General features: G+C 41.7%; 1 protein-coding gene across 12 annotated transcripts in view; it reads right to left on the bottom strand.

Annotated features, from left to right (window-relative positions):
• Nucleotides 1-24299, bottom strand: part of MTCL1 (microtubule crosslinking factor 1) — a 120960-nt gene that overhangs the window by 43156 nt on the left and 53505 nt on the right. For 8 of the 12 annotated variants that reach the window (XR_011697761.1, XM_071554809.1, XM_071554799.1 and 5 more), the window contains exons 4-6: nucleotides 7991-8050; nucleotides 5856-5933; nucleotides 802-2127 (exon numbers count right to left, since the gene is read on the bottom strand). Coding sequence is in view for 11 of the 12 variants with exons in the window: in XM_071554809.1 (XP_071410910.1) it covers nucleotides 802-2127; nucleotides 5856-5933; nucleotides 7991-8050 (1464 nt within the window). In the remaining variant the exon portion in view is untranslated. The remainder of the gene's footprint in view (nucleotides 1-801; nucleotides 2128-5855; nucleotides 5934-7990; nucleotides 8051-24299) is intronic. The other 4 variants (XM_071554810.1, XM_071554801.1, XM_071554805.1 and 1 more) reach the window with 2 other exon arrangements.

Here is a 24299-nt window from a genome sequence, read left to right as displayed (position 1 = left end):
AAGTGAAGAGAACAAAACCAAAATGAGGATGAGCAAAATGATGGGCTGAAACATCTGAAAAGCAAAAAAGAGAAAGAGAGGAAAAAAGAATGCAAACACTGGTTATGAGGCGCATGCAATGAGGATGCATGAGTCAAACCAACAGCAAGCATACAAGTCATGAAGGATATGGGACACAAGGCTCTTCCTTCCTTACTTGTGCTGTGCAGAAAAGCCATATCCAGTGTGGCAGTTGTGGCAGTTTAGACATGCGCCCATGGGCAACGCTTTAGGCAAGGCAGTCCTTCGCTGGCTACAGAGCTTCTCACCCGCTGCTCGGTTAGGGGAGTGAGCTGTAAGCAGGCTTTTCAAAACACATCACTTAGAAAACTGCATTTGGTTGGGTTCTTTTGGCAAGGCTTTTGAGAACATGCCTGACCCTTTTACAAGAAAGCATAATAAAGACTTCCTCACACTTCTTAGCAAGGTTTCTAATTTACATTCATCAGAATTTTATTTTTTTCAATTAATCTCCTCTTTCATGGGGAAACACTGCTGTTACAGACAAAAACAAGACAGATCTCTTTACCATCAGTGGATTAGCCTTTTTGCCATGAGGAACCGCCTCTGAATCAAAGGAGTTGTGCAAATAAATAAAAGAAAGAAACCTATAAAATGTTTGTTTAACATTACACACTTCAATACATTGTGGGTCTGAAATCATAACAAAGCAGCTGTGAGAAAAATTAGCTCTAAGGTAGCAATGCCAGAAAGAAAGAGAAATGATAAAACAGAAAGAAGGCAAATAAGAGGCTGACCTACCTGGAAGTCGGTGATTAATTCCTTCCCTAGGTTACCAATGGGAGAGTCTCGGGACATGGATGTCATTGTGGACAGAAAACTGGAAGACTCTGTGAGATGGGGAAGAGGGGAGAGATCCTCCATCTGCTCCTTAAGGCCCTCTCCAATGTGATCAACCTTCTCCAGGAAGGTCTGCAGCTCCTTCCGGAAAGCTTTCATCCTGGAGTTGACATTGTCCAGAAGCTCTGGTTCATGCTTATCTTCTTCACTTTCCTCACCACTTCTAAAATCCTGCTTGGTGGATGGACTGCTGGTTACATGCACCTTTGCATCATAAATTAAGCTGTCTGTATCAGTGATAAGGCGGTCCACTGTCCTTTCAAGCCGCTCAGCCTCACGCTTAATGTTAATTAAAGACTCAGTGTCCTCTTTCACTCTCATGAACTCAGTGGAGCACAGGTCACTGACTTCTGAAGGCTTCCCACTCCCAAAACCTGATGTCTTCTCATAAACTTCTTCAGAGTCACTCTCACCCCCAATGGGCCCCTCTCTCTTTGGCTGGAGTGGACGACTATCTTCGCTATCACTCTCTTTTTTCCCGGCATCGCTGTCAGCGTCGCTGTCCCTGGGGCTGGAAGTGCGCAGTCCCAGGTGAGAGGCAAGATCATAACGCTGCACATTGGACATCAGGACCCTGTTCTCATACTGGAGCTTCATCACTTTCCCACTCAGCTCATTGATTTGTGACCTGGCTGACTTCAGCTCCTCTTGCAAGGTGCCACCGCACTTGGATGCTGCGCCATCCAACCAGCCTGGCTCCTGGCCCGGCTCAAACTTGAATTTGTTCAGCTCGTTCGTTAGCTGCTTGTTGTGATCCTCGATTTCAGAGATCGACCTCCTCAGCAGCTCTGCTTCTTCTTCCACGAACTGCAGGTGCCTGCGCAGCTCCGTGGCTGACTCCACGGAGTCACCATAGGGTGAGGTAGGAATGCTTGAAATATGGTCCCTGCTGAGACACTCTTTTTCATACTGGCACCTCATATCCTCCATCTCGGCTTTAATCCCCCTATTCTCCACCTCCAGTTCCACTATTTTTCTGCCCAGTATGTTGGCTTCCTCCTCCACCAGCTTCAAACGAAGCTTCAGCTCAGCTTCCCTGGTGCTGGGCGGGCCTCCTGCCTCCCCAGTAGGCAGGGGACTGTCCACATCTCCATAGATGGACTTGTACTTCTGGAGCTCCTGCTCCAGTTCATCCTTCTCCCTCCCCAGTTTGGCCATCTTCTTACGCATCAGCACTGCCTCCTCTTTGGCAAACTGGAGCTGGCACTTCAAATCAGCACTGTCCTCCTGCCAAGAATAATCACCCCCCCAGTAAACCCAAGATTACATTACAATAGAAGCACAATCAGCAGCTTATTTTCCAAAATCTCCACCTCCCCGTCCTCCTAGCTGTATCTGTTAGGTATGCAAACAATACACAGACAGAGCTGCACAAACCACACAGTGGACACATTTCATGGCTTGGTCTTGGTTATATTGGCAAAGCAGCTTGACCAGTTAAAAAAGGGGCAGGGGGAAAGTGTGCCTGTGCAAGTGTTCGGTGATGCAAGAGTGCCAACACAATGTTTTTTCTTAAATTTTGTGAAAAATGACTCAAATGAAAAGGCTCCATGATTTGTTGGCACTTTTTGTTAAATTTATGCTTAATGACACACTTGTCCCCCTTTAGCATCATGAAACAAAGACTACACAGATGAATTTGCTCATCATAATTCCAAATTTTAGGCTCCTCCAGCTAGAAAAACACACAAAAAAAAGGTGTGCTAGGCTGCATGGTTGCCTTGAAAAGTGAACATTTTAATCACTGCGATATCATAATGCTGTGAAATAGACTGAGTTCTCAACTTGCTTTCCAAATAGGAAGCACACTGTTGTCTCTGCTGCTGTTATTATTAGGATGGAGCAGATTGTGATCTCTGTTTCTGGTATGGACAACTGTTCACAAGGGAGACTGGCGAAAAAGTGAAAAAGGAAAGAAAAATTCATTAGACCATGTTTACATCCAAATAGATCCCATGTGAAAACCTGCATTTTTCAGGAAGTACCAGGGTATAAAATGACTGTTTTGTTTTATTTGTGTGTGTTGGGCATGCATTTTAAAGCATTGTACCTCAACTCAAATGAAAACTCTAGCGTGTATTGTGCTGAAATAAGAAACAAGGTTAAGTAAATTCTAAGCCCGAAGAACAAATTCTTTGCATGAATCACTTTCATGAATTGTCATGGAGATACAGGCACTTGGCCTCGAAAGAGACACATTTATCAGCATTAGCAGCATAATGGAAGTCAGGCTTTGAAAGATGATCTCTTGAGACTGCAGATTTTATCTTTGTTGGTAGGCCATGTGGACATATGTGCAATTATCTATGGAAACTTCATTTCACTCTCCATAGCACTGTTATCTTTCAAAAGCATAATTTTGTTATAATTCCTAATAATGGAAACCAAATCCAGAAGAAAACACAACTGACTTTAATTGTTAATCCAGATCAGGCTATGAAAAGAAAATAAAATTACAAAACTAATTATGGCCCAGCAATCTGAGGAAATTATTTGATTTCTATAGCACACATCCAAGCACATTGGTAACAGGGTCTTCTATGTTACCTAGATTAATTTCACCCCATTCTATTTAGATATATTAATTATGTCTTAACTTCAGCTTATTAAAAGCTAATACGAAAAGTAATTGGTTGTATACTTCTGAACTCAGCCTTCTTATTGATGCTGCTTGCTGCAGGTTGGGACTTTAAAATACTAAATAGTAAAAAAGTTAACTTACATGTTAATAATATAATAGAGGTAAAAAGTAGTTTCTGTTAATACTTGTTTTTCAGTGATAATCAAGAATCAAACACAACTGCAACTAGCTCAAGAGTTGAATAAAATTCTGGTCATTGTGTTTCTGGCACCAGAAATGTGAATTTTATATGAATTAAATCAAGGTGCATATGATTAATTACAAGCAGAGTCTCTAGAAGATAGGCTTTCTATTTCTCTACTGTCTCCTTGCATATATGTTCCTCTTTTCACACACATATTTGCAAACTGCTTTTCTCTTCATAACTCAAAAGTGTAAATTAAGTATCAAATTAAAACCTGGCAAAATTCCATGCAATCTCTGCTGGAGTCACTCTCAATTTTGGTTGCTTTGGCTGAAAAAGACTTTATGATTAAAGCATCGTCTTTCGTCAGGGTTGTACAATGTATTACCTCTGTTTTTCCTATCATGGAGAATCAGTTTATCCCTGCAGCTGCAGGTTTTGCTTTAAAGGAAATACAAAGATTAGAAGGAAAGTTACAGCCAGAGCAGTGCTGCACATCACAGCTCACAGGTGGAGAGATTACACTGGTTATTTATTTATGCTTAAAGCTAATCTGGCATTTTCTTTATTCTGTTTTTGTAATCCAGTGTTCTTTCGCCCCTTCCTGTCTGCCTTTGGGTTCCAGTGCCCAGCCATCAGTGGCATTAGCTGATGCCTTGCACCTCCCCAGTTGCAGGCAGCAGCAGCGACGTCTGAGGGAAGGGGCAGCCTGCCCACAGCCCTCTGCCCTGCCTGGGAACACCGGGAACTCCTACCCAGGGGTCAGAGGGAGCTCCAGCCAGACATCCATGCCTTTCAAACCGTATAAATAACTGTCACCGAGTTGCACTTGGGACAACACACTCAGCGTTTTGAAGTTTTTGAAGAAAAGGGAAAGGGTTCAACGGGTTTAGGGTCAGGGCCCCAGTGTTTTCTCTCGGCATCACCGCACGACTCAGTGCATCTGTGGATTAGCATGTTATTATAGCAGGACAAAGCCACTGTTAACTTCGTTAAAGGCATTACTTTATTGTCAGGTTTTGTATTGGCAAATTTTTTTTTGAGGGGGAGAGAGGCAGAAAAAAAAAAGGATCTAATTTGTAAGTTTTGTTTTTGCAAGTGGTGAAAGAAACAAGCTTCCTTTTTTGTTAAACAAATACAAGTCTCACACAAAACAACAGAGCTGATGGACGTTAATCTTGCCTACTAAATATGGATCCCATCTGGAAAGGTGAGAAAGCTTTAGATCTTCCTGGCTTCGCTGCCAGGGAACATGACTACTGAAAATGCCATTCCCTGGACAGCTTTTTTCCGAAGGAAAAGAATGGTCAGGAGAGATATATTAGCCAGATCTAAGCATACCAGAAGGGTAGGACTCCAACCTTCATGCATCTGTCCCTCTGAAACTTTGTGTACAGAAATATCAGTGATTTCTTGATCAGTTGAAATCAAGCAGAAACAGCGAGAGGGTGAGACACCCACACAGGCAAGCAGAGTTTTGACAAAAGGGGTAAACTGAAGAGAGGTCAAATCACCAACATTAAGAATAGTTCACTATTAGATAAATAATGAATAAAATGAAAGGAGGGGGGGAAACGGAGAATAGCCTCCTTTCCATCTTTTTGGAGAAACAAGAGGCTCGAATCCCAGGGGCTTTCCTAAAAGGTATACATAGGGCAGATCATATAAAAAGAAAAGAAGGAACAGCAGTGAAAAAACATTCTATCAGTCATGGTGCTCTCAGGGACTTTAAGAGATCATTAAGGGTAAATGGGAGTTAATGATTACCGATAGTGATTATTTGCATGCAATTGCACCATGGCTCTGCATGGTACTTCAGAAGAATGTTAATGGAAAAAAAAAGCAGAAAGAAAAAGCCCAGATCCCTTCCTATAGAGTCTGTAGTCTAATTTAGACAAATGTAGAATGTGAAGATAAAGAAATGAAACATATAGGAAATAACTTCATTATGCAGTGTAAACAATGCAACAAGAATGAAGAGCTGATCAAAAATTCCTCAATACGATATTTCTTTTCTGGCAAGAAGACACAAAGCTAGATAGAGGCCAACGCCATCTCCTCTACCACCACCATCACCAGCTCAAGGGAACTGCCAGGCAGAAGATGGGTAAGCAGCTTTGGGGTTGCAAGTCTGACAACAGGGCAGTACGACCAGCACCCAAGCATCTGGCTGAGTGCCAGCACTCCTACCTTGCGCTGGAGAACCACTTTTCTTTGTGTTTTGCCTGGTGCCTGGTATTTTCCAAGAAGCTCCGTTTTGCAATTCTGCTGGATAAAAACTTTTTTCTTCAGTACTGCTAGAGGCGAGTAAGTGCTACTATGAACTCTGCTTTTACACCACTTCAATACAATCAACCTCATGGGTATTATTTACTCGGTGTGCCCTATGGTGGGTGAGATGTTCCAGCTAATTTTCATGACAAGCTCTGAGTAAGTAAAAACACCAGTCTTGCCATATGCTATATATATTTGTAAGCATGTGGATGCACAGAATCTAAGTTTGTGGTTGCTTCTTACTCACAAAACATATAATGGGTGTTTGAACTTTATGTATTTAGGGTCGCTGTCCCTGAAGAGCAGCATTTTAAACTTCTTGGGCTGTACCTGTACCAACTCTTTTGGTTCATGCCCTAGGACCCAGGGGTTGTTTGACCAGGTTGGGCACTTGCTGTGGTGTGCTTTGATCTTAACCAGAATACAGCTCTGAATGGATACCTGGGTTTGGAGACAGCTCTGGGTAACACCTTAGAGTTGGGAGATAGCTAGGACATGCACTGATAGGCTGGGCCATATCAGTATATAAGGTTGTTTCTCAGTGTTTCCTACCCTGAAGAATTGGTGAGGAGAATTGAATGGCCACCTTGCAGAGTGCTAATGCAATGGTTTTCATTTCCAAGCCCAAATCCTCTCCTTGCATGAGTTACTATGTGTGTGTATACAGCATAAAAGTTCTTCTCCCTGTGTGGCTTCGCCATGCTGTGAGTGGTGCTAAGTTCACCCTTTGTTACTCAGCTAGTTTTGTGAAGTAATTTTTAACGTTTTCCAAGGCAAACTACAGCTGCTCTTAATGCCTGGATTCGGGCAGAGGAAACAAGCACAAGAATCCATTCCCTTTGCACAGCTCTTTATTTCCAGGAATGAGAAAAGGAAAGACAGTGCTGTCCATGAAGTTCAGTGGACACCATCGTGCCTTCATGTAGCTTCATCTGTAAATCGAATGTGTGTGGGCATGTGTGTATATTTCATCCATATATTGTACAGCCTTGCAATAAAAATAAACTCTCTGACCTGACTGACAATTTAAATAATTCTTCATAGCAGGCACTGCAGAAAGAAAGCCCAGAGCCCCATTTTAGGGTCTGATTAAGCCATGTTTGTACCATCTTGGCAGGAACACTTGGTCTGCTGAAAGCAGGCTGAAGCAGGCTGAAGCCCCTCAGCCACCACAATCCCCTTGTCTGCCCATTGAGATGCTTGCCCTACCCCTTCAAGTTCAACATAATGTAGTAATTTATTATGGTTATTATTACAAATCAATGGATTTTAAGATTAGACAACCCGTAGGTCTCAGCTGAGTGCACTAATTCTGCCAAGGGGGCAGCAGGGGAAGTGCATCCTTTCTCTAATGAAGGTACTATGTTGCTTCTTGGCTCCTCTCCCAGTGAGGTGAAATACTATCCCAATCTCTTGGGCTATAAACAGTAACTGTACGGGTGCTGGGAAAAGCTTTAACTCCTACAGTCAGCACAAAAAGCAGAAGAAACCAGGCAGACAACTTTCCTGGGAAGGATCAACCTATGTGATTCCAATAAAACTAGTGTCCAAAGGGAGACTGAGTGGGTAGCTTAGGCTCTGTGTTGCACCTCAGCTTTGGGTAGCACAAGTTCACATTCTGACCCCCTGACACCACAGAGATCAGACCCTGGGCTGCGACAGGGGAGTTTGAGAGGTGTCGTTGTGGTGTGCAAATTGCATTCCCTGCCAAGACGCTCATTAGCACAGAATCTTTGGCACCGTGTATAAATTTAGTTAGTCCCTAGGCTGTGATCCAATTACTTTGTGAGGCAAGGTGATTTTCTTTTCTTGTAGAAAACCTGCAGCCTACATCTATGAACACAAGCACAATGAGCCTGAGAAGCTGCACAGTTTAGAGACCACACTTGTGTCCTAAATTGCTTCGACATTATCTCTGGGAGGTCTCAGTAGATTAAGGCCTAATTGCACTCTAGTTAATATGCCTGATGGCCCTGTCAAAACCCATAAAAAGAAATTTTGAGTTTTAGCATGTGATTTTGCTCAAAGGTGCATGTTCATGAAAAGCATACCTGGCTAAATGTCTTTTTTTCTTTGTGGATTTCTCTGCTGCCTCTTCTCTTCAGGGAACTCTGCAATAGAAGCAACAATAGAGTTATTGATAAGTTAAACACAAAGCCTGCAAGTTTGGCAGAGCTCACCACTACAATTAAATTAGGAGAAAGAAAGAATGTTTTCCCGAGCAGCTGAGGATTTCATTTTCATAGTAATTGTTAAAAAACCCAAGATGATCAGGTCCTTGTCAGTGAATTTTCCAATGTACAAAATTTCCCACCAAAACAGGAATAAAATTAGTTAAAATTTCACAGAGTGGGGACACTCCCCACCCCTCCCTTTTTTTCTATGGACCACCCCAATTTTTGGCAAAACTTTATTTTTGCATGGGGCAATGATTCATGTTTGATTAATCCAGGGCAGAAGTCCAAGAATCTTCCTAGCAGTGGATGTGAAACACATTGTGGAAACCTCAGGGGAAAGCAACCCTCTCAAAAAATAGGCAAGGACGTACATGTTTACACTATGTCACATAACGGAATTGGTTAATCTGTGCTAGCAAACCTACTGAGGAACCCAGAAAAAGATCAGGTAATTCCCTGGGTATTTCTGAATTTATAAATCAGATTTTATTGGCTTTATATCCCTTTGTAAGCCAGTTTTTTAAAACAGAGAAATTATGTCATCACCACTGCTTCATTTTCAGAAACCTCTCACCTCCCAAATGGAAAAGGTCAGTTTTCCTGAGAAGTGAGAGGTTGAACACCATCAGGACGTTATCAGTGTTTGCACTGACTTGTGTCTCATGACATTTGTTCAAACCAGTGTGAGCTGGGTCTGTTTAGAAAAGGCATAAATTTGACACTTACCAGGTTGAGATATCAAAAGGGATCAATAGGTATTAGGCAAAAAAAAAGTGGGAAGCTAGAAACTGTGGAGTCATTTGAATTCAAAGCCAGATGTATTGCTCTGTCTGTGCCCAAAGCCTGAAGCCTGATACTCCCCAGCAATCATCCTGATATTCTGGCCTCTTTTATTTACTACTTCTGTTTATATTTGCTCTGGGGGGGCAACAATTTCCAGTTGAGGTGAAGGCTGGGCTGTCAGGGGTTGCCTACAATATGCCTGCCATCTGGCCCATGGGATGGAGCAGTGTCCCCTGACCAGCGCCCACTCCCACATCCCATGGGCTAAATCCCAGTTTCTGTAACCCACATCAATTGAGCACTGCAAAACATGAGGCCAGTGAAGAGGAAGCGAAAGGAGGGAGAGGCATCCTGTTAATTAGCTAAGCCCAGCCTCGTGCCCAATCATCAGCTGGCAGAAAACACGATGTGAGTTTAGGGACCAGGGCTCACATCCCATGCAAATCCTAACCAAAAGCTTTCCCTGGCTTTGTGACTTCTTACTGTTAAGCTATGCAGCTACTGTATATTATAATTATTGCACACTAAGACAGATCTCTCCTTCTGCTCTTTGTTACACACAGTTAAGTAGTTAAAACCCATTCATACACAGCACCATATGCCCAAGACATACTACAGTTTATTTTTGCTAATCTGCTCTCTACTTTAATCCAGTGATTTCCTATAACTGCTGGAGCTGAGTAAGAGAAATGTCTTTTTCTGGATAGTGAAACAGTTTAATAAAAAAAGACTCTAAATACTAAAATCATCATATGAAAACCTGTTACGCAACTGAAACCAATTACCAGTCAGTAGCATCATGTCCTGGCGTGCAAGATGGGTGGCTATGGCTGAAGATATATGAGGCATAACCTTGGTCCTCACACTCACTTCTTGTGACTTCAAGCGAGAGCAGCTTGAGCGAGACAGGGGTTGCTTGGATACTGCATTTAATTTGTAAGTCCTTAGAGTCAGGGATGAGTCTACCCATTTCTGTAGAGAACTCCATGTACAATTGTGCTAATCACGACAGAAATGAAAAACTGTGTGACAAATGCTAAAAACTTCTTGCTCTTACCTATAGGCAAAAGATTACATTTAGACACATCCAACTTGAGAAGCTAAGGGATATAAACACATGGGCTAGGGTGAGGAAGAGAAAGTAAAAAGGCATTTAGTCTGTTGTGCAGGATAATAATTGGAAAATAAGGAGAAGGGAATTAAAATTTAGGTAGGTGACATGGCTGAGAAATAGATAAGTAGTTATCTGACTTTGGAAACTAAGCTTCACTCCTCACTGAAACAACAGATTTCACAGATCCAGACTAACAAGTCTGTAACGTGTTGCCCTAGATGAGACCTTGCTTTAAGCATTTTCACACTGTCCTGTTTGGATTTCTGTAAGAACAACCTTGTGATCAGTGCTCAAGTGAGAGACTGCTTTGTACTTTCATAAGGCAGAGACTCAACCTTAGGCTGAGTCTATCCTAGGTGTATGAACAAGAATGGTGTAAGAAAAAGAATGGAATATTTACCTCTGGGGACTATCAGTGGATTACAGGGAGAAACTTCCCTCCCATGTGTTAGTGGAGGACTAGAAACACAAACATGGCAACAAGGGACTGCCTGGCGCAAATGCCCTAAGTCCAATATGAAAGCAAGGCAAAATCTCCATTTCACCACTGTGGGACTAGGCTGCATGTGTGTATGAAACACCAACCAATACAGCTGGTGTTTTATCTGGACTAAGGCCAGAGGTTGCTGCTGCAAAAAGAAGTAGGTGGAACGCACTACAAGCTTAAATTACTTAAAATGTAAAACGGTCCAATAAATGAGCATTTCTCTTTGATGTATAGGAGATTGGCATCAAAAGCTGATAGGAATTAATGCTATAAGGAATGTTTCTATACTACTTTTTATACTCAAGCGATCAACCAGAGTTGGCCATCTGCCAAAACGTCTTTCAGTGATGGTTAAACAAGATATTTTTAGTCCTTTGGTTAACACAGTCTCTTAGGGAAGTGGTTATTTGCCAGACATTTTCTACCTCTACCTCTTGGCTAACAAGGAGAGATCATATATGGGGGCCCAGTGTTTTAAAAGTTAAATTTCCCCAAAGATTATGGGATGCAGCCAACTACAGTATTAAAAGCAGGAAGAAACACAATTATTTTCACTTTTCCTAGGAAACTAGCATGGCCAGAAAGAGGTAATTTGTGTCTTTTAGTGAATTCCGTTTTTAACAGGAAAGAAGAGTCCTGTGAACTGGGCAGAGAAAGTGAGACCACTCATGTGGGGAACAGCAAGCAGGAGTCCATGCACTGAAACTAGAGATTGAGCAGAACATGGAAATAAAGTTTGAGTTACTAGCAATCCTACAAGCAAACACATGATAGGCCCCAAGTTTTCGTGCTGAAGCAAGTGCTGAGTAGGATGAGAATTGCTCTGTGAACAAGCATCAGTAGAGAAGGACTTTGAAAATGAGAAAGCAAGAGGCCTTAAGAGCTGCCAGCGTGTCACTATTCACTGCTGTTGAGGAGCAAGTAACTTTGGGCACAATCTGGTATCTGCAGGCAGGCGTGGGCTTGCTATCACATGCACATTAAACTGAACCTGCAAAATCAACTAGTCAGTCACTGAAGTGACAATATCTGTAACTCAAAAACGGAGAGGCTGGCTTGGGAAGTCCAGCCCTGAAGGCAATTTCTGTCACTGTGACGTGTTAGGAATGATACACAAGTATCACCGTGGCTTATGAGCTGTATAAATAATGTTCCGTGCCAATGATGGCTTGCTACGGATTGCTTTGAAATGGATAATCACAATTTTCATTTGCATTCATTAGAAAATACAGCCCGTGAAGAATCTGACAGCACTTTCAAAAAAATATACACAAGTGAGCAAATCCACTTGCTCTAAATCCAGCAGCAGGTGAAGCAGCCTGCTTGCAGATTACTAGTAAGTGCACGCCCAACAGCGTCAAAGTTGCACACTGGCATTTCATAATAATTCTTGCTAGCTGTTGAGCCCTCTCACGTTCACAAATGAACAAAACATCCAGAGAAACTTAATCTCTGCCCCATAAAATGTGACTTATTGGAAAATCTTGCCAATGGACCAACTCTTTCATAGTGGTTACTCTCAAAGAAACACCGGTGATTTAAATGCAGGTAATTCTGCTTGGCATCTATGTGAGTCGGAAGAAAACCAGATCCTCTTGTTAACAGATGGTCAGAAGGGGGATTTATCCCCAGGTGATGTAAACCAGTGTTTGTTAACTGCACCACTGCAAGTGTGTTACATTCACTGTGCAGGACTGCCTAGGAAGATTGTGGCAGGGGATGAAAAAAGCTAGGGATCTCCATGCTCCTTCTCCAGCAAACTCCCTCCACACAAATGCAGCTCTGCTGGCCACTGCAGGCAGTTTCCCTCTCAACTTACAGCTTCGGACTTGCCAGATCCTGATACCGGAGTGGTGCATGATTCCCCTTCATCTTACTGCTTCAGAACTATCCTTCCATGTCCAGTCCGGTAGACAAAGAAAAAAACATTTTGTGCAGAGCTCTGGCACTCTTAAATCACTGATGAATAAACCCTCCTAAAAATGAACACTGAAAGAATGTGACCAGGACCTGTTTCTTTATGAGGGGCAGATTTTGGCTATCACACTGCAGCTTTCTGTGGCAACATCCTTTTTTAGGCAGGACAGAGTGGCTTTCCATTCTTTCTTAAGGCTTCAAGCGTCTCTAACTCCCAACTCTTCAGCTGAAGTTTTGCTTTGCTGCCATCCCATGCTTCTGTATTGCAATGGCTGTGCAATGAAAGTACAGTGGCAGCTTTCTCTTTGTGAACTCTTCTATCTATCAATGGGATGGTTAATGGAACTGGAAAATACAATGACATTCTAATTGCTTTTCAATTGCTGTAGGCCCTTGAAAAAGATATCTCACCAAGCCCTGATAAAGCTGGGCTTGACGCAAGTGATCTATATCTCCATTCACTTCCCTGTGCGTTTCATTTACTAGAAACCTTTAAAAACTGTGATATTCATCATTCACATGACCTAGCAAAGCAAGCTATGCTTGAAATATCATAAGCATTACAGTTCAGGATAAAAGCTATCCCTTGAGTAAAAAAGCAGCAAAGCACACTAGCTTTCAACGCCAGCTTAAATATCCCTAACACTGCATTACTCTATTGTGCTAAGCTTATGAATAGAGGCTTTGGAGGAGACTCTTTCTTTTGCCTCTTACTATGAACACACAGCACTGTCTGTCTCGTGTGGCTTCCTGATGCCCTTTGCATGTGGACCGATACCACTGTGGTGATATTAGCTGGCTTGTTGTTTACAAATAATGTGGTGTGACAGGTCTGGGACCCTGCTGCCAGGAGGGAAGCAGCAGGGTTGCACCTGCTGTCTGAAGCCCTGGAAGGTTAAACAGCAGCTCTTGGGAGGATGGGAGACAGCTGGGCTGGCTCTGTGTTCAGCTTACAGCACAGCATTTCACTCAATATTTGGTCAGTGCAAGCTGACATGGGGACTGGAAACCAATATAATAATTCTTATTAATATAATAATTACTTAGGAATTATAGTAGTAATTAGTAAAGGATATAGCCCAGTGAAGTAATAATTGCTATCAATATAATAAATTAAATCCTGTAACAGAGAGCTGAGATCCTGACCACTAACATGCGTCGCTGTCTTATAGAGTTCTTCTGCTCACTTTTCTTAATGACTTCTTAAATCCACCAGAATATATTTTAAATGTCCCCATTTGTGTCATTTTTTAAGACATAATATAACCAAATTACAACACATTGGTCACAATACATAAAGAAAATTATAACACACTGAGACCAGACTTTCCTCTTTTTTAGGGGGAGAGGCCCTATTTTAGGTGAGGAAAACCAGGAAGAAGCCAGGTAGATCATTGCAGACAACACTGCTTCTTCCACCCCCTGCTACACCAATACTGTGATACTGCCGGCAGCAAACACATCCCTACAAGCTTGTCGCTTTTCCATTTGAGCAGCTATTAAATATGAGTTCCACACTCTGTGCCCATTCCTTAACCCCACAACATAGGCACATGTGCTAACCCTCTGTCCAGGCACCACCTCGCTCTCAGACCCTGTGTCTGAGGAGCAAACCACTGCCACCACATCCCTCGCAATCCTGCCAGGGGCTGCTGCCAGGCGTGTGCTGCTCCGTCCCCCACCATATTACGCCTGTAATGCCCATGGTAACTGTGGCTGGAACCACCCTCCCCCTACTCCCTACCAGTGCAGGAGGCAGCAGCAGCACCTCAAATTCCTCTACATCAGCTAGCCACAGTTATTAAGCCCCAGCTCTCTCCTGCTCCCTGCAAACAGGCTGGGAGCCATGTCAGCCTGCATCCCTTTGGGAAAGAGCTTGTTGAAGAGTTGGGTTTAATCCCAGTGGTATGTGCTGCGCTGACACCGCCTGAGCCCTCTAATTACCATGTTAATGTCATATCATAGCAGACAGTCTGTGAAAAATTTGCTGGGCACTATGTACGCACAGAAGCAGACCTGTCCTGAAACAATTTGCCAGAGGGAATAGTCCTCATCCTGGGCCACAAAACCCTATGGAATGACATACACCTGGCGCTCATAGCACAGGAAACACTTCAGCGCGCTGAAAGAGAAACAGTGTCCCTCTCTGGGAGGGCAGGAGCCCAGCCCTGCACCCAGCAGTGCCTGCAGGCTTTTCAGCCTCTCTGGGCAAAATGGGTTGAAAAACTCCCTGAGAAGACAAAACAACTTGTACAACTTTTTTAGGTCTGTTTTTTTCTCTTATTGTGACTCTTATTGCAGCATTCTGAGTAAACTTGACAACTGCTAGAGAAAGCAGCCCCCAACATACCTGTGCTGCCATTCACCATCCATCTTGCACTGCTTGGCATCAACTGAATCACCCAAACTCCCTGAAAAGAGGTCAATTGCCCTTCCCTCCTTTTCTCCATGAAAATATACCTTTAAACCAATCTTTTCTGAGGAACTGCAGCAAACACCCTACTGTCATGTCATAGGCCTCTCTGGGGAGGAGCCAGCTAAGGCTGGCTTTACAGAATGGGGATTGCAAGCCAGGTAGTGCTCAGAGAAGAGATTAGGAATTTGCATTCCCAAAGGAAGACAACCTGAGAGCATTTATTGCTTATCACTGCACACTCAGCCTGGCATTTCCTGTGGCGGAGACAATATATTACAGGTATAAATATTGAGGTTTTTTTCCAAAAGAAGATTAAGAAGGCAGTATAGGCACAGGGAATGGACACCTGCTGTCCGGCTGCAGAAGTAGAGTCCGATAATTCTAAATAGCTGGCAGTCCCATTATCAGGAGAGCTTTCAGAGCACTGGAGGAACAAACTGGAGAATTTAAAAGTGATGGGGCAAAACAGAGTTAAAGATGATTTGGACAGGTCTGGTAAAGGAAAGGAAGGGAGCTGAGCCAAGTCCCAAGCCCATACTAGGTCAGGAGGTTACTGTAACCATTTACAGAACCGAGAGAGGGAGAAAACAGCTCTGAAAGCTCTGTAGTGATCAAAGTATAAATGTAAGGAGAAAATCTCACAGCATCTGGAAAGAAGAACATTTTTGGAAGTCTTTTTGTGGAGAAAGATATTCAGAATCATGCAACATCTGTGCTTTCTGCACTAACAGATCAACAGTCACAGCATTGTTCTTCACATTGGTTTTGGAAAGAAAATTTTTCCTTGAGCACAACAACAAGTACAAACATATTCAATCTCCCCTGGATTAGAGCAACTTGCTGTTTCTATAAAGTATTAAATAAAATTCTAAAGAAGCAGAGAGATTAAAGGCCAACTGCAATGATCCCCAATGAACATGTCCCAGATAGCACTGTAATCCTTGGTTGCCTATCTATTATTTCACAATTTTAAGGGCACTGCAACCTGAAAAAGGGGTTTATAAAAGTAGAGCAAAAAGACAGGAAATTCACAGTTTGGTAGCTGGTGGCATTTTTGAATGTCAGATAGCTGCTTCATGTGACACACTTTCCTATACATCATTCAATGCACACAACAATTTTGTGTCAAGCAATGGGTCACTCCCAAGACATCCATATTCAGCAAGCCATAGGAGTCACAGTTCAAGCATGAATAAAATTAGTTCTGCTACAATGAAGAAGACCATCAATTTTAGAAATTAATTTCAAGCCAGGGTGTAGCAACTGTAATTAAGAAACAGTGAAACCAGGGCAGGCACATGTGACAAGAAGGGGACAGAGCTCCTGCAAACATGTCTGTGCAATGTCCATCCACTCTCCCCATATATTCTGTGAAGCAAGAATTGCCCTCATGGGAGAAAAGTGCTAGGCTACCTATGAGCCAAAATGCAGGTGGAAATGACGAGAAGGCAAAAGAAATTGTTAGGAGAGAATACAATTTCAAAATCCGCATTTCCTTAGCAAAACCAGTCTACAAAGATATTTCAGTAAATATCAAATGAAAAACTCTACATGCTGGATATGACTTCAAAAGATGTGCTTAGAAAGCCATATGACAAGCCCAAGTGGTACCACAGCACTTTAAACACTAACAAAAATGCAGAGAAAAGTTATTTTTATGCCTTTTATTATTTTATATACCTTCTGTTAAATGTACATTTTGCTGAGAATATATACAGTTCATTGATGAAGAGTTAAAATCCCACTCTAGCTGTCAGGATTGTGTTGCTGAACATCCAATACCAAATATAGAATAAAGTATGAAAAAGGTGAGCAGCACCGTTGACTTTCCAAGTCCCTAAAAGATCATGCCAGTTTGTGTGTCCTTAGTTGTAACCACGCACCAAAACACATGAGAAGAGCCTATGGATGCGTTTGTTGAGCTTGCAGTTTGTTGATGCCTAGGTAAAGAGCTTTCTGGAGATGATTTGGGAATCAGCTTCCGGAAAGTCCTTTAGTAACTCCAAAGACCTTCTAATCTGTATACTTCTCATGCCAAAGTACATCAGAGCAGAAACATCCTCTTGTGCTTTGTATTTGAATTCCCTATTCCTGAGAACCTCTTCATAAGTGGAAAGCTTTGCAAAGCATTCAGGAAGAGAAAAGCAGCAATGGCTTGCTCCTACTTGGAGCAGGACTGTAGGCTGAAAAAATAATCAGGGGAATATCCTTTTATTATACTTCTTGACCAAAATGTAAAGCAGACACTTATTTTTTGCTATAAATCAGCATGTGAGGTACAGGGATTTAACCATATACAAATAGCTAAATACCAGATACCAGAGCAGAATATAATTCTGTGCAAAAGTTATACTGATCTCCACCTTTTTTAATGCTAAAAAAAAAAATCTCACATTTGCAATAACATCAGTGTTTGGTCTAAGGCCTCAGGCAGTGTAGGCTCTCACTGTCTCCACTGAAATGGAAGTTTTTAGGAGACTGGACATCATTCAGGGGTTGCTGCCGAGAGTTATCTATTGGTCATTAATCCATGATTACTGGTCTGTTGTGATTCTAAGTAAGGCAGCAAGGTGCCTGATGAAACGATGTGATCAGGTCACATCCTGAAGCCATATCAAGTCTGACAGGGAAAACATCTTTTTCTCCCCAGTTTTCCCTGGTTTTTTTTGTTTTCCCACCTCCCATTCCCCCATTTTTCCTTTTTTTATTTTTTTTCCGGGTCTGACAGAGTTTAAGAAGCATTTGGATGATACTCTCAGGCGCATGGTGTGACTCCTGGTGATGATCCTGTGCAGGGCTAAGGTTGGATTCAATGATCCTTGTGGGTTCCTCCCAACTCTTGATATTCTGTGATCCTACAAATCTAGGATTATTCTGCAAAGCCTGAAGAAAAAGCAAGTGCAGATTTGGTAAGGGACAGGATAAACCTTCACCTCTTTTCTCTGACTAGCAAAGCAAACCAAAAAAGGTAGAGAAAAATGAAAAACCTGAAGCCAGCTACCTAAATATTCTTTCTCTACTACTGGTCAAGGCAAGGATTCACAAAGAGTTGTTAGTCTCCCAGGAATAACAAAATGGAAACGTCTGGGCTACATCAGTGGAAGAGCTTTTGAACTGAAACATGGCAACAAATAGCACAGTAGAGTTTATCCCAGCCTGGGTGCAGAAGATTAATGAATATGAAGAATATGTATGCATTAGAGTGAATAATGGCAGCCCTGAGGAAGGACTGGCAGAGACCGACAATTTTTTTAGATCATTATTTCTCAGATGACAGAAACTATTACAATGAGAAAGTTCATGCACTTTTCATTTTCCTAATTAACACACAAAAACTGTTTCCCTCTTACCACTTAATTCGCTGCTCACTCTTTTTTTCTGTGTCCTCGGCCACCTGCAAAAAGCATCTCCTCAAAGGTGAGCTTTTTCTTAGCTGAGGGCCCACTCCATCTCAAAGGACACTGCAGGGTCAGTGCTTCAAGGGCACAAATAGCTGCTTTCAGGATTTCCACAGCTAAAGAACTGCATAATTTGAATTCCTGGTGGCCTTAAAGCAGGTGTGCTGAGGTCACTACCTGGGTACATGATCTGCTCACTGACCAAGAAATAAGGAGAATATAACTGCTTATGGAATGGATCTTCCAAAGTACCTGCTCATTAGCAGCATAAATTTCATGTGATCATAATTTTTATGGAAGATCTCAATAAAATATGCAATGATATTCTGTTCTTAGAAATCTCACTGTGGTGATTTTCTGCTTTTTTGAGAAACCTGAAGTCCCCAGATACCTTTGCAAGATGTTTTTTAAGATCCTCGCAGTCTTGACACCTAAAACATTGGGAAGGGGAGAGCAAATAAAATCACAGACAATTACAAGCTCATCTCAACCAAAGCATCACTTCCAACACCTACTTTCCCTTTCCTCACTGCCCTACCTTGCCAGGCTCTCAAGAGCCCTGAAAGGAGCTCTGAGATAAACAGAAATGGAGAAGCACCGACTTTTTCTCTGAGTAAATCTCTAAAGCATGGAAAAGCGCAGGTCTCCCTCTCCAGACATTGATTCTCCCCCATCTTTTGCAGTGTTTTGCCTCTAAATGCAAAGCAGAAGGAGCAGAAGGTGCAGTGATCTTGTTCTTATAACCAAAATTGCTTCACAGGGGTATACTGAGACTGTTTTTTTAGAGCACATCCTGATGTATTTCTGGCACAAGTTACCACACACAGTGCATGATGGGGACATCAGACTTCACTTACTGGGATGCGTAAGCAAGGAGTGAAAGGCCAAGTGAGCAAGGAGTGAAAGGCCTTAGAGATCCACAGCACTTCTTTGAAAAATAAAAAAAAAAGGTAGGCAATAAATCAGGGAAAAGTGTGCAGCGCACATAAATCGCATGAAAAATAGTGACTGTTCAACACTTGCACATCTGCAAATTCACTAAAGAGACATGAAGTTATATTAAAAAAACCCAACAACAACAAAAAGAAGGAAATGGATCTTAGTGAAACTTAGAAAACTTCACCCCACATGCTCATTGCTCTCTCACACAGATGTGCACGTACACATGAACAAGCAGCTTTCAGTAGTATTTCACCACTAGGCAGCATTGCTGCAGCCAGACACACAGCGCTTTCCCTCTCCTTTACACAAATGTCTTCGTGCTTATTGGTTCACTTGTGTCCATACAGAAAAAGCCACCCCAAATGCCTTGAATGACACCCAATTTCCTAATCTGACTTTGTAATTTTCTCCTTGTTTTGCATATAACTGGAGTATGAATTTCTAAGGTGTTTTCAACTACATGGGAAAAATGAAGAAAGCAGTTTGTGCCCGAGAAGGATACAAAGAAACTTGAATCAAAAGTAGATCTAGAATTAAGCAAAATAAAACTCTAATTGAGATAATTATTGTTAATGACTTGGAACCAAAACTCATTCAGATGAATCCTCTTCAAATTTTGCATATTCATTTCATTAACTATCAACATTAAAATGGGAGGTTTACGCAAAATAGTCTACCCTTACACCAAAAACTAAACTGAAATCTTGTTGCAATCTTAAATTCTAAGGGTCATAAATTATCATTCTTTTTAGGAGGCTTATACTCATCTGAAATCTCCTCTAGTTTTTCAGATAATAAAACTACTTATACTTTAGGAATAGCAAATGATTGATTCTCACTGAGGCTTAAAGAAAATTGTTACCTTTTTTCACTCTCACTTTCTGCCACTGGACTCTGTACAGCATTATGTACACTCAGTATCACTTGTTGCTATGATTCCACCAGTGCCTTGCAGACACTGCAAGATAAACTAAATAGGCTCTACCTTCCTTCCAAATGATTCAGCAGGATTCTCTTTAAAAATAAAACTTCTTGAACTCCATTCAGCTACTACTGACACAAGAAAATATAAATATTTCTACCCCCAAATAAAAGAACAATAATATCTAAATAAAATTTAAAAATCTTAAACCACAACCAAAATTCAATAACCATTTTTATTTCAACAGAGCAAAGTGAATCTGTAGCGTTCACAGCTATTCATGTTCCAAAGTTGTGCTGCATGTATTGATGTGATTGGTTCATTATTCTTCATGCAGGGCATCCCACTGACCTCACTTCAGCATGAATTGCAGAATCACAGCCCTATTATGGACAGGCCGAATATTTATGCACACTTGTCAGATTTCACACAGCTCCTCTGAATGACACGCTCTCCTCTGGCCCTGCTTTTCTTCTCTTTAGGTGCTTCTTTCTTTCCTCTGCCCTCTAACTTCTATGTGGCTTTTCATATTGTGTGAATTTAAACTGCAAGCCTCTCCACAAACTCACATGTAAGACTGTTCAGCTCTCACAAGGAATGCTGCATATATTCATTGATACTCCAGGCTTAAATATTCAGCCACACAATAAACCTGTGAGGGAATGATGCTTCCTAGGCAATGCTGAAGAGCTGAGCCCAGGGTAAGAACCAAGGGAATGGAAGAGACTTTTAAAACTTTGAATTACTGTCTGCAAATAGTCTGCTGAAAATACTACAGGCTATCAGGTGACTGTAGTTCCACTACATATTTTAAAAAGCAGCTTTCACAAGCTTTCCTCTGAACTCCTCCTCCAAATGTTCTTCCTGCTAATTTTTTCTGAAAATAGTATTCCTTATAGATGCCAAGGGACTCTGCTTTTCCTAAGAATAATACGTTTTTAATATCAAAACCATTGGAGATTAGAAGCAATGCCCGGCATCCCTGCACGCTGCATGGAGGGAGCAATGCCCCCGCCACTGCTGTTGCATTAACACATGCCTGGCACAGAACGACACTTCTGGGTATATTTCACAGCAGAAACTACATGGGGTCTAATGCAGGAATAATCTTCAGAAGCAGTATTTTCCTTTTGGCTGGATTTTAATAAATAATGGAAATGAATACAGGCTTTTGTAGCCTGAATGTTTCTATTCAAACCTTTAGGTTCAAAAGCCTTTTAATGTAAAATTGTGATCATGAAGACAGAACCTAAAACCCAACCAGTCCTTTTCAGAAACAATATTCTGGGTACAACAGTGCAGTGCAATAACGTCACCTAAGGGGTTACAGTTTTTAACATTATTGCTAGCTTTTATATTCTTTCTTGGTTATTTCAACCTTTTTAAAATGAAAAGACAATAACCTTAATGTAGAAAACTCTGCAGTTCTGAGGTGTTTCTTAGGATACTAGCTTGGTAGTATACAGTCATATGGCTGCTCCCATATTAGATGCAGGGTGGTGTTTTCAGCTCTTCTGGCAATTTTTTAATTTCACAATTTCTGTTTCCTTATGTTCTTATTGTTGGTTTGCTATCTGTGAGTGTATCACCACAGACAGATTAACTGAAATTTCAGACTTCATTGAAGCCTCTTTGTCCTCTCCCACATGACACATTAGCTACACATTGACATGCCCCAAACAAAAAAGGATAACTGACAACAAAGTGCCCCAGAGTCCACACTGCTGATGCAAATTTCTCCAAATCATGAGTTTTAAACCTCATTATGCTCAGATGTTTGTGCAAATATGCCTGGATCTTTGCGGTCAGTTGTAAAAAAGCTGCTAAATGAAGAAAAGGGATATTGATTTTTCTCTTCCTTCCCACAATCCAATATTTATGATGCACACAACCCCTAAAATATGTGGACTTTGTTGCAGAGCCTTGAAGAGGCTGCACAGCCAGCAGAATCCCAAAGTTCAGCTGCAGAGGTCAGGCAGACACATAGAAAAGGGAAGAAAAATGTCCTGGGACTACACCCACTTTGGAGAGAAACAAGTGGATTATTCTGCAAGAGAGGTCACAATTTCAATTCCTCCACAGCTCCCCTAAACAGCAGATGCAAGCAGGCATGTGACAAATAAGAATGCTGAAGTTCTAGTTTAACACTGATTTCTGTATCGCCTAACTTCTAGACTGCAATTTGCTCATGTATGTGCCTCACAGGATTGTTGCAGGGATTAAATCTTGCAAGGATTAATCTTTAAATCTGGGTTTTGAAAAGATCTGCATATTATATGCAGAATAACAGCTACAGTTAAGGTCACTTGATTACTTGTCAGGCGATAGTAATTAAAAGATGAGATGTTGTGTAATTATCTTACATTGCATTTAGAAAAATTGTCTTTTATTTTCCCACGATAAAATTTGTGTATAATTTGATATGAATTAAAAAGCATACAAGTATTGCAAATACATATACCTTAGACAATTTAACAGTTACACAAAATGGCAGTACTAATTTGTTCTTCAATTCCGTTTGACTCCACCACACTGCAAACACGTATGTCATCTCATGTTATGGCAGCTGTCCTGGAAACGATCCAAATTCAGCATCAGTGCTAAGAGGTGCAACCTGGTAAGCCAGCTGTGATACATATAACTGCTGCCAGCAGAGATGGTGTTCATTCAAAACTCTGCTAAACCAGAAATGTGCCAAGTCTACACCTTTATGATCAGTGTATACAGCTCTACTCCTCTATCTAATTTATGACTTCTGTTTTCTTGAATTAAAGAAGCATCAAATCAAAGAGAAAAAGTAAAAAAAAAACCAAAACCAAAAAACAAGCATAGGTAACACACAATAGATAAACACAATAGACAGGTTTGTAACTCTGAGGAGCTACTTCTCAGCTGTGGTTCTGTGGTCAGAGCTGTTCAGCTCTCCCTGTTTTAACCTCTGACAAAAGACAAGGACCTTCAAAAAGAGCAGTGTGTTGAGTTCAGTGAAAGAGGCTGCCACTGGTATTAAGACTCAAGTAGAGAAACAGGCATGCCACAGGGAGACAGGAGCATGTTCTCACCAGGAACCCTGTGCATCCCTCTGGACCCCGTGACCTCCACTTCTGGACATGAGACCATAAGACTGCTTTGGATGGAGGGTTTTTCAAGTCACTTCTATTAGTAACAGTGGCTTCCCAATAGATTGTAGGTTCCAAATCCCAGTGGGACAGGCTGCAAATGTTAGGACCCTTCCCAAAAAATGGTTCTACCCTTCACCTGGAAATGGATACACAGTGAAGGTCTAACCCAGGAAATGGAAGTTCTGTGATCTGGAAACCCACACTAGGGAAGAATACAAGAAGAGTTTTAAGGCCAACGCTGTGACAAAAACAAGAGCAACCAGGGGTTGTGTAAGTGGAGAGAGTAGCACGACAGCAGAGAGAACTATTTGGCAATAAGAGATAATAAATACTTAAAACAGATTCATATTTGGAAGTAACACTACAACCAACAATGGAACCAAGCTGCATCAGCAGAAGTTCAGAGTGGACATTAGGAAAAGGTTCTTCATTGAGATGGAAGTCAGTCACTGGAACAGACTCCCCAGGGAAGAGATCATGGTACCAAGCCTGTCAGAGTTCAAGGAGCATCTGGACGACACTCTTAGTCATATGGCTTAGATTTAGGTAGTCCTGTGAGGAGCTGGGTGTTGGACTTGGTGATCCTTATGGGTCTCTTACAACTCAAGATACTCTATAGTTCTAACAGCTAATGAGGCTAAAGTCTGCCCCAGCTACTCTTGATGTAGTTCATAACTAAACTTGCTCTTCCATGTCCTACCAGTTCTTCCAAGCCACTTCTGGAAAAAGGAGAGACCATGTGAGTCAATCACATCATTTGGTAGGGAAATGCACAATACCAGCTCCCTGTCTGTAATTTCCACATCACAAGAATATCAAAACACTCTTCCAGCTTATCTGCAGACCAAAGTCTGACATTAGTCCCATGCTGGCCTGAGCCCTCAAAGCTTTCCCCGCATTCCCATGGGTTTCCTGCCTGAGAGGTGATTGATTAATCCCCAACCATCTAACAGAAGGTCACCAGTGCACTCCATGGTCTCCTGAATACTGTGCAATCACAGGATTCAATTTAAAGTTTTTAAGGACAAGCAATTGGCTCCTCAGATGCTGATCTACGAAACAGTAGGGTGCTCAGCTACAGA

The sequence above is a fragment of the Pithys albifrons genome, chromosome 4 (genome assembly GCF_047495875.1).
Source record: "Pithys albifrons albifrons isolate INPA30051 chromosome 4, PitAlb_v1, whole genome shotgun sequence".
Taxonomy (NCBI): domain Eukaryota; kingdom Metazoa; phylum Chordata; class Aves; order Passeriformes; family Thamnophilidae; genus Pithys; species Pithys albifrons.
This window is presented reverse-complemented; position numbering and strand designations above follow the sequence as displayed.